The sequence below is a fragment of the Balaenoptera acutorostrata genome, chromosome 5, assembly GCF_949987535.1.
Source record: "Balaenoptera acutorostrata chromosome 5, mBalAcu1.1, whole genome shotgun sequence".
Classification (NCBI taxonomy): Eukaryota; Metazoa; Chordata; class Mammalia; order Artiodactyla; family Balaenopteridae; genus Balaenoptera; species Balaenoptera acutorostrata.
Genome location: NC_080068.1, coordinates 114246785 through 114260619, shown reverse-complemented (window position 1 = coordinate 114260619; position 13835 = coordinate 114246785). Strand labels below are relative to the sequence as shown.

The 13835-nt window shown below is 43.3% G+C and overlaps 1 protein-coding gene across 3 annotated transcripts in view; it reads left to right on the top strand.

Annotated features, from left to right (window-relative positions):
• The first annotated feature begins 1792 nt into the window (after positions 1–1792).
• The window catches only part of ELOVL6 (ELOVL fatty acid elongase 6), a 135437-nt gene continuing 123394 nt past the window's right edge, over positions 1793–13835 (top strand). The window contains exons 1-2 of one of the 3 annotated variants that reach the window (XM_007191039.3): positions 1793–1862; positions 2537–2657. In XM_007191039.3, the coding sequence (XP_007191101.1) occupies positions 2569–2657 (89 nt within the window). In that variant the 5' untranslated portion in view covers positions 1793–1862; positions 2537–2568. Of the gene's footprint in view, positions 1863–2110; positions 2179–2279; positions 2383–2536; positions 2658–13835 lie in introns of those variants that run through there. The other 2 variants (XM_007191040.3, XM_007191038.3) reach the window with 2 other exon arrangements.

Here is a 13835-nt window from a genome sequence, read left to right as displayed (position 1 = left end):
AGGAGAGCTCCCCCTTCTGGTCTCCTGACTCTATTTAATTGAGGTTTCTGTGTATTAATTTTTTACACAACACATAGTCACCTTCTCAGTGAAGCCTTCGGGGGTTTACATGAGCACTGCCATCTCTTCAGATGATGCTATTTAATTTTAATCTTAGGACGTCACCTTATATGAAATTATTTTGTCTTCTCCTCTGGAAGGTGAGCTCCAGAAGAGCAGGAGTCCTGTCTCTCTTCTTCCCCTGACTCGCACGAGCTCAGAAGATCACAGGCTCATGGAATATCTAGTAAATAAATGGTCAAAGGATAAGTGTATTTAAAATGATTAAATAGGCTGCCAAATTGCTTTCCAGGTGAAGTCACTAGCTTTCACTACCACTGACAGTGCGTGTTCTGAATACCCTCAACAGCACGTAGTACTATCAAGAATCTACCATTTTTGGCAATTGTCCACTTTAAAGGTCAAGAAATAGGGACTTACCTTCCATTTTAAAGTAATTTTTCTTCAGACACTGTTAAGAACAAATCAGATATTTGCTTTTAACATAACCCCAACTCCATCTTCAGAAAATAAACAGGTAATAACAGACATTATTTGAATAAGAAACATAGTAAGTAAATGAGAATTTCTCATACCAGTTTAAAATTGATATGATGCCTGAGTACTGAGAATAGTACTCAGTTTAAAAATGGAATCCTTTTAAGGCAAAAGTAGGACTTATCCTTGCAATATATAGCAAAACATTTGCTGGATTTTCTCACATTTGATTCCTTTCTCACTTCCCTCCCTTCTTTCACTTACTTAATCACTTAACTCTACAAATATTTATTGATTACTCACAGGTCCAGGTACTGTGCTAAAATCCTTCTCTCTCATCAGGTCACACCCACCTTCCACCTAAAGCCTGCCAAGTCTTTTGGTCTAGGCTTTACCTTCAAATTCACTCAGACTTGTACTGCGGAAGTCTCTAGAATGACACCCTTAAATGGAGAGATGAGGAAAGTCTGTACATGGAATGTTTGGGAGCATCAACTTATAAATTAATTTGCTGATTATATATATATGTATATATATATACATACATATATATACGCTATATATATAGTTGTACTGGATTTTTAAAACTCTTTAACTTTTTATTATACCCTCCTCATTTACAGAGATGTTTCTCGCAGTTCTCACTTTTCAGTGGTTCCAGGAACCTGACTTTAAATGAAAATATCCTGTCTTTGGACTGCCTTGGAGGTGGGGAGGTACAGAGAGAGAAAGAGAATTTTCTTCCTGACCCTAATGTCCACTTAATTTTTAAAGCATAGGTTCCTTATTATGTTTTAAGCTTACAATTACATGCATAGATTATATTATCAGATGCCTCCATGTCTCATTTCATTTTTCCTAACTTGTGAGGAATGAGTGGAGGAGGGATGGACAGAGTAAAAAATACTTTTCCCTCTGAGAAAAGAAAGATGGGTGTATATGGAAGCAGAAGTTAAAACACTGCTGTGAGACTGGGGGATCAGTAGAGGTCAACATTACATTTAGCCCTCTCCTCAAACGTGATTCTGTTGCATCTACCACCATACAATAAATAAAGCGAATTTCTCACGCATACAAATAGTTTTTGCATTGGACCAGTTGGTCCAGTTCTCCCATCTGCTAACTTCCTTCCCCCTTTTGTCTCAGTTCATTAACTTTACCCTTTCCCGTACCCAAACCCTCCACCTAACCTCCCTCCCTCTTCTGGCTACTAGTCACTCTCGACTTTACGCCACCCTCGTCCTCAGCATCCCCAGCCAGCAGCTGATTGGGGAGCTCTGCGGGCCGGGCCCCAGGTTAAAGTAAGTCAAAGCCAGAGCTCGGAGGTGAGTGACCTGGAGGGTGCGGCGGGGGCCAAGAGGTAGGAAGTGCGTTCCTTTCACGTGGGATTTCAGCGCAAATTTGTCTGGAGTTCTTGCGAGAGAGCTGGCAGGTTTTACTATTTATCACCTACTCGCCAAGCTCGCCTTGGGGCTGCACTCGGTTCTCGGAAACTTCATTCAAAAGCCAGGCTAGGCGGCCCACGAGGTCGGGACTGGGGGGTTGTGAATGACCTCGAGGCCACTTCCTCCCTCTCCGAGCCCGTCCTCTACTCCCCTGGTCACCTTCACGGAAACAAAACTGCCCCCCAGGGCTAGATAGGTCTCTCTTTCTCTCAGTCTCCCTCGCAAAGGGTTAATTTGTCAGATCGCACGAGGGGGAGGAGATTTCCCCGTAGACAAGTAAAAAGGGTGATGGACAAACGTGCGGGCACTAAGACCGCAAGGCATTCGTTTCCTCCTACTGTGGATGCGGACGCCCGGAGGAGGAGAGTCCCAGAGCGAGGAGCTGGGAGCAGAGGCACAGGCAATGCTCAACCCCGACCGTAGCTGAGAGAGGCTAGGGGAGACCGATTGCCGGAGACCGAGCGGCGAGGGGAAGACCTAGGGGGGTGGGTGGGGGAAGCAGACAGGCGAGCACTCGAAATCAAGCGCTTTACAGATTATTTTATTTTGCGTAGAGAACACGTAGCGACTCCGAAGATCAGCCCCAATGAACATGTCAGTGTTGACTTTACAAGAATATGAATTCGAAAAGCAGTTCAACGAGAATGAAGCCATCCAGTGGATGCAGGAAAACTGGTAGGTGATGCTTTCGCGTGATACTGTCCCCGGGAGCCCTGCGCGTCTTCCCGGTGTGCCTTAATGTCGGTACTCCCTTTCTGGGGCGTGAATCGAGCGAGGAACCGCGACCAGCAGTGAGCGGATCGCTGAGTTCCCGGGTCTCCCGGGTGCAGGAGACATTGGGGCTGCATGAAGCGCGTGAGTCTGTGGGTGCCCCTGGGTGAACCGTGGCTACACATGCATCTTTAACATAGATTATATAACATAGACCATATATGTGTACATAGAGTAGATGTCTGTGCTACAGGGAAGGTGGGAGAGATGCCACAGTCCCTACCTGTGCTACTCCTTGTTTTCCTCTAGATTTGGGTTTTCTTGCTTGGCCTCCCGCAAGCAGAGTGTGAAAGGCAGTGGAGGGAGGAGGACCCAGTCGCCAGCTCCCTTTAACCCTCTCCGGCCCGCCGTCCTCAGCTCTCTGGTCCTCGCCCTCTCCCCATCCTTCCTGCCCTTCCTTTCTCCTTGCAGCTCTGCTACTTCACTGTCTTCCTCTTTGCTGCTTCCCGGCCGGATTCCTCCTTTCCTGGACCCCTTTCCCCACGCGGATCCCTTTCCGGTTTCATAAAGAGACGGAGGCGGGGAGTGGGGGAGGAGGGGACAATGAAAACAGTAATAAAAATGAATGAACCCGAGCGAGTGGAGCCACGCCATTATTAAGTTTGTTTTACGGAAACGCCTTTTGGACACACTCAATTCTAATTCAGTGGGAAGCTGCTGACTGGAGTTGAGACACGGATTAAAAACCTCTGGGTCCGCAGAGTCCTTCGGGGCTCTTCCCCAGACAAACTTCTAACCTGGGAAAGCATCTTTCTTGTTCACTGTGTCCCTCCGCCAGTCCTTTTGAAAATCCCTGTGTGGGGAGCGATCCTGTGTCACCTTGCAATATTTAACAGGGGGAGGGTGTGTGTGCTCATCTCGCTTCTTCCCTGTAGATCGAGCTGCTGTGGCAGACATTCTCTTACTCCTCTTAACCCCAGGTCTGGCGATCAGTAAAGAGCAAGCCGGCGCACCTCCAAGCCGGGCAGCGGCTGGCAGCCTCCCAGGTGCTGAATGAGAGGGTCCGGCCGAGGGGGCTCCCTCCTGGGATCTGGGGGATCCCGCCCGCCGCGTGTGCGAGCGCGTGCCCCCGGCGCCCTCGCGACCTGCCTTCCCTCCCCCATCTCATCAATGGGAAACCAGAGACGCCGGCGCGCCGGGGGGCCGGGGCGGGGGAGCGGTGCAATAGGGGGTGCCGTGCACCGGAACCGGGGGATGGGGGTTCAACGTCTTTTTCTCCGGCCCCCAGGAGTCGCGACTAGTCTCGGGAGGTTCGGCCGCCGCTCCCGCCTCCTCCCTCCCGGCCGGCCCGCCCGGGACCGGCGGGCCATTTGCGGCCGCAGCCCGGCCGGGCCCGCCCCCTGCGCCGTGCGTGCCGACTGGGCCCGGCCTGTTGGGGCGGGCGCGACCGGCCCGGCGCGCGGCCCTGCGCGCTCACACTCGCTGCGGCGTGGCTGGGGGCTTCCGAGGGCGCGGGGGCCGGAGGGCCGCTGCCGGAAGCCAGGAGGGGAACGCGATCCGCTCGGGAAGCCGGGAAGTGCGGCGGCACACGGGGCGCATGGCCGGGGCGCCCCCTGGGCCGCCGACGCCGAAAGCGCCGAGGGTGGGTCCGGAAGACGGCTGTGCACCGGGAGGCTCGATCCAGTAGGAGTTTAGGCATTTAAGGCCTCGGCGCTCCGGGAGGCCAAGCCCCCTAGGGCGCCGCCAAGGGAACCTTCTCCAGCGGCACTTCCTCCTCCCGTGAAGGGAGTGGCGCTGAAGGCAGGGTGGGGGCGGTGGCCCGGGGTGGCGGGCGGCACGGCGAGCCAGCCGAAGGCTCTGGTCTTCTCTGCAGCTGTTTGTCGCGCGTTCGCTTGCCACACAGCTCAGCCCATCTTCCTCCCCCGTTGGCCCTGCACGCTCTGTGGTTTCTAACGTCTGCCCCGTCTCCAGCTTGCTGCACCCTTGTTGAACCTGCGTCTCGAGCCGGCCTACCCTCGCGCCGGCAGCTCGGGTTCACTGGGGGCCAGTGCCCCTCCGCGGTGGATACTGTCTCTTATTCACTTGTTGCCTTTTCTCTGAGGCCACTGTCTGTGGCTCCTCCACCTCCAGGTACCATTTCCCGCCTCTTTTCTCCGCTCGCTCAACAAGTAAACACTGAACCGGACAGGGCCTAGGCCTCTGGGGACTGAAAATGGCAAAAGTGAGCCAATTAATCTTCGCTTGTTGGGCTCCTGCCACTCTTTCCTCCTAGCTCTTAATCTGTACCTTTCATCTGGCAATGTCTTTCCCGGCTTTTCTTCATATGCCTAAATATCTGCATGTGTGTCTGTGCCTCCTATTAGACCATCATCTCTTCAGGGCATTGGTTCTTGTCTCATTCCAATCTTGATTATGCGGAGCACCTCGAAGAGTGCATTGTACATGGCAGATGCGGGGGAAAAGGGTTGTGTAGTGGGTTAAAATGATGATGAGTGTCCGTTTTATTGCCAGCACTACCTGTTAATACTCGAAACTTAACATACTTGGCCTCCCCTTGCGTTTTGAATACTATGTCATAGTCACACACTAGGGTTTCCCCTTCCTGACTTTTTCTCTCTTTGACCTTAAGTGTCTTGCTTTCTTCTTTTATCCCAAGGTGTATGCATTTCTCCCAATATCCTTGGGTCCCAGTTTTATAAGCCTCCCCCCAAAACCTCAACAGCCAAAAAGTCTTGAACCAGATGTATAAGAAAATGAAGATTTCCTTTTCATTTCCCTTGTTAACAGGAGAAGGAACTCCATAACCACGGCTTACACCCTCTTGGGGGCAGGGGAAGTTTAGGAAACACAAGGTCTTACCTTTCCCAGACTCATTAACTAAAAATGACTTGAATAGCTTCTGGAGGAAAAACACAATGTTGTGAAGTTTCTGCTCTATTTTTTGACAAAACACTTTCAGTGGTCCTTAAAAATCCCTTAGACATAGCCTCAATTTAGAGGCTATGTCAAAACTAAGTTTAGAGAATTATAACTTCTCTCTCAAAAATAAGTTACACTTACTGTCTTTTGAAGAATTGTGAGGAAGGCCAGGAGTGCTGTTTTGTCAGTATGCTGTCTGAACTACCTTTTGAATATTGTTTGAAGGCCTTTATTAAACTTATCCTATAATCCACATTCATTACCTTATTACATATTAGTGTAAGGGGACCCATTTTTGGAGTGGTGTTTTTATAAACTAAAGGGTTCAACTGAGAGAAGTTTATCAAGTTAATTGCTGCTTAAACAATGATTAACCCTGTATTCATTGTTCTAGGCAAGGGATAAGTACTATAGACTGTTTTAGTCTTCTAGCAGGTGGTTTCACGTGTAATAGATTAGAAAAGCTATGGAAATGCAAAGTAATAAATGTTATGCCTTGGAGAATCATCCTGAGCCACATCTTGAAACTATATGTCAAGTTAAAAATATCCTGGGTAATATTATCTGGTAAATGAAAGTGTTTTGCATGAGGTAGAGGAAAATGCCTGCTTTTAGCTCAACAGCATTTTTGAGTTCTGATTTTACACAGAAAAGCCCTTGTGATTTTATGGCATTGAAAATAGAGGCATTTTGTTCTTCTATGAGATATCTGGCCTTTACCTGTTATTTTCACGAATAGCTGACTTAATTTATAAGGGCTGCCATCAAGAGAGCAAAACCGCCTAGTGATTGGTAAGGTGACATAAAATTCATTGAGTGAGAAGGGCAGCTGGGCTCTGCCTTCTCTTTCAGCAGCCCGTCAGGCCTGTGCTAGCAGCGGTGGATGCTAGTTGCTCCAGTTGTAATTGTCTGGCCAATGATGATTATCTTCTGATGTCGGCTGACACGGTGTCCACCAATAGGAAAGCAGGAGGCCTGTGCTGACTGCTGTAACATTATGTATGTGAGGTGACGTCATCACAGGGCTTGTCTAGAACCTCACGAAACCCTCCCCCGCTCCCCTCTGGCATCCTCCACATCCAGCTTTGTATATTTTTCTGACTTTCTCCCCTCCACCCGTGGTAATGGTTATAAGGGTTTTATTGTTTTTATATTTTGAGTTCTGTATTTGGGGTCTATAAGATAGTGTAGGAATTTTTAGAAGTAAATACTGTCTGGCTAAGGAAACTTTATCCACAATTTGGTTTTTACTAAGGAAAAATAGTAAAAGAAACACTATTTATCAGTAAAAGGAATTGTACATCTTTGTGTTCCTTCTTATATGTGAGGTTTGGAAAGTAACATGTACGATTTCAGTATGAAAAAACATAAAAGTATTATAAGCCTGTGTTAGATTTTTACTCAAAATATAGCATCATAATGTCTATCAAACTTTAGAATGCAGGCTGTTGTTCTTCCTGTAGTGACAGTTGCTTTGCATTGATCTTTAAAATCCTCCTTGTGACCTGTTGTATGCTTTTGTAAGAAAAGTGGCTGGAAAACAGTACAATCTGTGGTCATGAGACAGAAAAGGCCACAGTGTCTCATTTAATCAATGACACTACAGCAAATACAAATTTGGTCAGCTGTCTAGGAAACTACTGTGTCCACATTGTACATAGTGTGTTGCTTGCCACTTATTTTGGAGAATCACAGTTCATATTAGCCTTAAGATTGAAAATCCTAAGTATGAGGAACTTAACATTTCATTCAATAAACTTTAGAAAGCACTGAGATGTTGCCTAATATGTACTAGGTTAAGAATGAGAACACTAAGAAAAAGTATACAGAGGAAAATTGGAATCTGTTATGATCCTAGAAAATAATGAAATGTTGTGAAGGAACTTTAATCTGAACTTTTATGTAGCTTTAAAAAAATGATGTATATTCATGCAGTCTTTGATTTTTTTTTTTAGGATTTCCAGGGATAATGCAAAATTATTTTATGATTATCCATCTCTATATTTGCATTAGTAATAAATATTATGCGTATGGTGGTAAAATGTTTACGTAGGCCTTTTGTTAAATTGGAAGTTAAATTTTGTGGTCTAAAGAAGGCTCCTTGGTGCTTTTAATGTTAGATGATAATAATTCTAAAAGTGTCAGGATCACATTGGAATTTAACTCCAAAGTCAGTCCACTCCAGATCTAAGAGTTGTTTTGCATATTTCCTTCTAGGGAGAATCTATCTAGTCAGCGGGAAAGTTTTGAGAAGGATGGAGACTTAAAAATACTTAGGAGAGCATAAAATAACCGTCTAGCCTGTCTTAAGCCAACAAAATAAAATGAAGTAGTACAGCAAATCAAAAATTCATCTTTGGTTCAATGATCTGGATATTTCAGGTCCAATATTTTCTGAGATGAGTTATCTAAAAATTGTTGCCATGATTCACTTAATTTTTCATGTCTGGATACAGGTGAGCTGAGCTGGCTTTATTAACAGGAATCAGACAACAGTCCACACAATTTGCCTTTGCTCTGTACTTTTATTCTTAGCTTCAAATCTGTCTGCTCCACTTACTTTCCATTTATTTGTTAGAAGAGCACAGGCATTTATCTGGGAAAGTTTACCTTAGAAAAGTTACCTATACCACAGATATTATTCCTATTGATTACCTAAGGAAATCTGAATGAAACTATAACATGGCCTTATTGAAAGCTTTATTGGAAATAAAGCTTTACTGAAAATATAACAAGGCTTCATTGAAAGCTCATAACTTCATTCCTTTATTTGTATTCTGATTGTGTGTGTATTCAGGCAGGTACAGATTCGTAAAGTTGGCATAGTTACTCAGAGAATTTCATAACGACAGCATCCTTAATTATATTTGACTTGCAATAATTTTATTTTAGAGGTAGATTAATCCTTTTAAAAAAAAAGATTGCCCTAGAGTCAAGAATGGATTTGTAATTTTAAGTTCATTGAGCAAAAATCATCCCAAAGCACAGATCCTGGTAAGTCATCTAAGTTCAAGCTTATAATTTTATCATGATTCATTTCTGTACTGAGAACTCATGATTTTTAGTTTCAAGGTTATTTTTCTTAGTATATTGGAATGACAGGTATTTTTAGGAACCCTTTTGTTTAGTCATTCACCCACTATGAATTTTCTAAAATTTAACTTTAAGCCTGTCTGCCCAAAATAATGTACAAATGAAAAAGATTTACACTTATCTTTGCTGAGATAAATAATTAGACATGCTGATTTAGAAGCAGTTTTGCTGGACAGATACTCATACAGTTTTCTAATGAGTTAATTCTCTTTCCTTTGGGATTTCATATTTTAGTTTTTTTCTTTCTAAAGTTTTTTTGGGTTTCTAATTGTAATATGATAAGGAAAATATCATTGATATAATGTATTTTGGGGAGGGGGACCCCTACTGTTTTTAACCAAATCTGTGATCACATATTTTAAAGTATAATATATATATAATATAGTATATATATATTATATATATTATATAACTTCATTTTCTTAAAGATAAGTTTCAGCTGTTTTAGCTCAACCCTTAATTTAATTTAATTTTTTAAATTAGTTTATTTATTTTTGGCTGTGTTGTGTCTTCGTTGCTGTGCGTGGGCTTTCTCTAGTTGCGGCGAGCGGGGGCTACTCTTCGTTGCGGTGTGCGGGCTTCTCATTGCAGTGGCTTCTCTTGTTGCGGAGCACAGGCCCTAGAGCACGCGGGCTTCAGTAGTTGTGGCGTGTGGGCTCTGGAGCACAGGCTCAGTAGTTGTGGTGCACGAGCTTAGTTGCTCTGCAGCATGTGGGATCTTCCCGGACCAGGGATTGAACCCATGTCCCCTGCATTGGCAGGCAAATTCCTAACCACTGTGCCACCAGGGAAGTCCCTCAACCCTTAATTTTTTTAACACCCATCTTGGGACTTTTTTGTTTTGTTTTTTTTGTTTTTTTAATGATTCTTTGAATTCTGAGGCTGAATTTTTTTTTAAATAAATTTATTTATTTATATTTTTGACTGCGTTGGGTCTTCATTGCTGCGCACAGGCTTTCTCTAGTTGCGGCCAGCGGGGGCTACTCTTCACTGCAGTGTGCAGGCTTCTCATTGTGGTGGCTTCTGTTGTTGCAGAGCATGGGCTCTAGGCACGCGGGCTTCAGTAGTTGTGGTGCGCACGGGCTCAGTAGTTGTGGCTTGCGGGCTCTAGAGCACAGGCTCAGTAGTTGTGGCACATGGGCTTAGTTGCTCTGCAGCATGTGGGATCTTCCTGGACCAGGGATCGAACCCATGTCCCCTGCATTGGCAGGTGGATTCTTAACCACTGCACCACCAGGGAAGTCCCGAGGCTGAATTTTTGAATTGATTGTTTGTTAACACTTAATGGGCAGTACACAAGATCATTCTTTGAAGAAGACTGACAAGATGAATGAAATGCATGTTTATCATTTATCTTTGTTAGGAGAGTATAGACATTTGCTTAGAAAAGTTTGTTTATATATGTACACACAAACATGTGTATATACATAAATATGTTAAAGTGACTTTTTTAAAAAATGAAAACAGATACCCCATTAAAGACCATTTTGTGTGTGTTTCCTGATATTAGAAAAGCATCTTCCTTGGAATTCCTTGGTGATCCAGTGGTTAGGACTCGGCACTTTCACTGCGGTGGGCCTGGGTTCAGTCCCTGGTTGGGGAACTAAGATCCCACAAGACGCACAGTGTGGCCAAAAAAAAAAAAGCCTCTTCCTGAGCCAAATGTACTTTTCTAAAAATACATCCTAATTTGACTATTTTGTCAATTTTTTTAACTAGTTAAATAATACTATTTTAGTAAGTGTCTTAAAACTGCAAAATTTGAACATTTAGTACTTGGATTTACCCCAATTATTAATAATTTAAAAAAAATCTTCAGTATGGGTAATAGTAGGTGAAACCCTCAAGTTTTCCTGTCTTTTAGGCCCAATTGCCTGTCTCCTTCTATTTATAAAGGTGGTGTTAATACAATGTAAAAGTTTTTAAGATGCTAGGCCCACTCCAACTGGGGTAATTGACTTTTTCAGGTGAAGTGGGTTCAATGGAATTGAACTCTTTGAAGTTGAGAATTTCATGATCTTGTTTCAGGAGGCTCAATGGGGAAAAAAATAAAAAGGCCTGATGAAAAGGTTTAATCCTGAAGCTTTTGTTTTTAATGTGTGAGACTTCTCTTGAAGTCTAAGGGTGCCTTAAGCATTTAAAAGCTGGTCTAGCAGTGGTTATCATTACAATAAGAGGGTAGGAAACTCAATAAAAAGTTATTCTAAATATCAAGTTTGCAGTTTCCTCTCAATTTTATGACTTTTTGACATAGATTTAATTTCAAGATCTTAGAAAGGAAGGTAGATTTTCTTCATTCTGGAGTAATGATACTAATAGTTGATACATAGTTGTTTACTGATTGCAGGCATTCTTTTAAAGTGTTTTATATATGTTAACAGTTAAATCCTCCCAGCCACCCTTTGATGTATTATCTTTTTGATTTTACACAATAGGAAATGAGGCACAATATGGTTAAACAAGTTGGAATTTGTATGTAGGGACAAAAATAGGAGAAATGGGCTCCAGCCTTGACTAAGGCTTGGTCACCCAGGCCCCTAGCATCCCCCTATTCGTATGAGAATAAATATTCAATCAATAAAATAATGCACTTGGAAACTTGGCAGTACTGTAAACATGGAAGGTCCCTGTGGTTTTAGTCTAGTATCTCACAGTGTCTATATTCTGTTTTTCGCTAAGTGGATCCTGAACACTTAAGGCAAGAATAACTACAAAAAGCACTATTAATGTTATAATGAGCATCGTGCTGTGCAGATATAAATACTTTAATCATTAAGAATTATTATAAGTATTACTATCAATACTTTTACAATTGTAGAGAGCCATGTCACCTTTAATAATGCTTCTATCATAAAATATTCCAATTTTATCTCAAACAAACCATGACATACAGGTTTGGAACATGTCTTACAAAGCATACTTTGTCTGCTTCTCTACGCTATGAGCACTGCCCACTCAGCTTGGTTCTAAACCCTAGGAGCTTCTGTTTCCACCTGGTACTGCCTGTAGCCAGGCTTTCCTTCAGGCAGTTTTTAGTAGCTACTGGTAAATAGCCAACACCTGTTGACAAGGGGAAATAAATAAATAAATAAATAAATAAATAAATAAAATTAAATCTGTATATTACCCCCCCCACACACACACACGCATATGGGTTGGAAATGTCCATATTCTTAAAGGTCAGCTCCTACAGTGTGAAGGATTAAAGAGAACATTGTTTTGTTTATTAGTTTTAAATCCTTTTCCTGATTTTAAAGTAAATATTTACTATAGAAAAAAAGAAATGAAAACATTAAAAAATATGCAGGAAAAAAAACACCTTTAATTCTTATCCAGCGGCAACCACTGTTATTTTGCCACATTTCCTTCAGCTTTATTTACGAGATTTTTATATACTTTAGATCATTCCGTGGATGTCGACGACAGGTTGAGTTCTCTTATTATGTGCCAGGGACTGCACTGGGCACTTTCATTCGCCTTCTGTCTCATTACAACTTTATATGTTGCTTTGTTTCCTCTTTACATTATAAATGTTTTTCATGTCACTAAAACCTCTCCATAAGTATAATTTTCAGTGGCTACTTCTTATTGTATTGTTTGGTCTTAATTTAGATAACCACTCCATTCCATGTTAGGTTGAACATGTTAAGTTTCTAATATTTTGCTATTAGAAATAGTCCTCTGGACATTGTTGGAGGAGGTCATCAAGAGGACGTTGGCCCCCAGTTGACCTGAGAGCCAGACCTGGGCGATTCAGGTTCCTCACCCCCTCCCCTGCCCTTGGAATATAAGTTTTGCCCACCATTGCCACAGCCAGAGCCATTTCAGTGATGCAGCCTTGAGAGGGTAATGTGTTGTTGAGACCGTCTGGGTGGTATGCAGGGCTGAACCTCCTTAAGGACAGCATATAAACTCTTAGTTCCGGCGGGCAGGTGCAAAGATTTACTTGTCTTGCGGCCACCCAAGACAAGCTTCATTAGGAAGTCCGCTTGCTTGTTACCTGCCACCTACCAATCTGGAGTGGCTGCCTTTTTCTTTGGTCTCGTCCTGCCTTCCAGTCAGTGTAAGGGGGCCAGTTTCATATCTTACCTGGGTACTCCTGGGGATACAAACCAACAGCTGTCCTTCTAGGCCTGGAGGTGGCACTGCAGTGGGCAGCTCGCACCCCTCTTTGTGATGAGAGCACAGGCTGTGCTACTAGAGGTGTTTTATAACTAACCTATTATTAATAATGCTTAACTCATACGTGGCCTGACCCACCGGGCCCCTATCAACTGTAGAGTGATTCCCCTTTAAGACCTAGTGTTGTAGATACTTGGAATTTGTGGTTTTAACACTAGCAGGGTTTTTTTTAAATTTTAATTAATTATTTATGGCTGTGTGGGGTCTTCGTTTCTGTGCGAGGGCTTTCTCCAGTTGCAGCAAGCGGGGGCCACTCTTCATTGCGGTGCGCGGGCCTCGCACTGTCGCGGCCTCTCTTGTTGCGGAGCACAGGCTCCAGACGTGCAGGCTCAGTGATTGCGGCTCACGGGCCCAGTTGCTCCGCGGCATGTGGGATCTTCCCAGACCAGGGCTTGAACCTGTGTCCCCTGCATTGGCAGGCAGACTCTCAACCCCTGTGCTACCAGGGAAGCCCCACACTAGCAGGTTTGACTTGGAGAATGATCCAATGGTCCAAGAAATCAAGCAGGTTTGGTTTTTTGGGTTTTTTGTCTTTCTTTTTTGCTGAAGCATTCGTTTGTCAGAGCAGTTATGTTTGCTTTCTTTTATTGTCTGGTAGGCAGGAAATCTTGGAGGTGGAAACTTACGTCCTTGTGAAAAATGTCCCCACGAAGGAGTGCAGCACTTGGTACTGACTATAAAAGTAAGAGAAGGTTAAGAGGTCAAGGAACACTGTGATCCTTAATTGAATTTTCTAGTTTAAAGGAGTGTTCTTCAAACTTTTTTGCTGACATCCACCTAAAAGATGTTTGAAAAACTATGTACTGCCTCACACATTTAATTTTTTTTCTTTGTAAGTTGAAGTAAATTAATTTTTTAATAGAGATAGAATAAATAAGTTGAGGATTGGCTAGTTTCAATAAATATTTCATGACTTGCTAAGATAGGTTTATCTCTTTATTGAGTAAT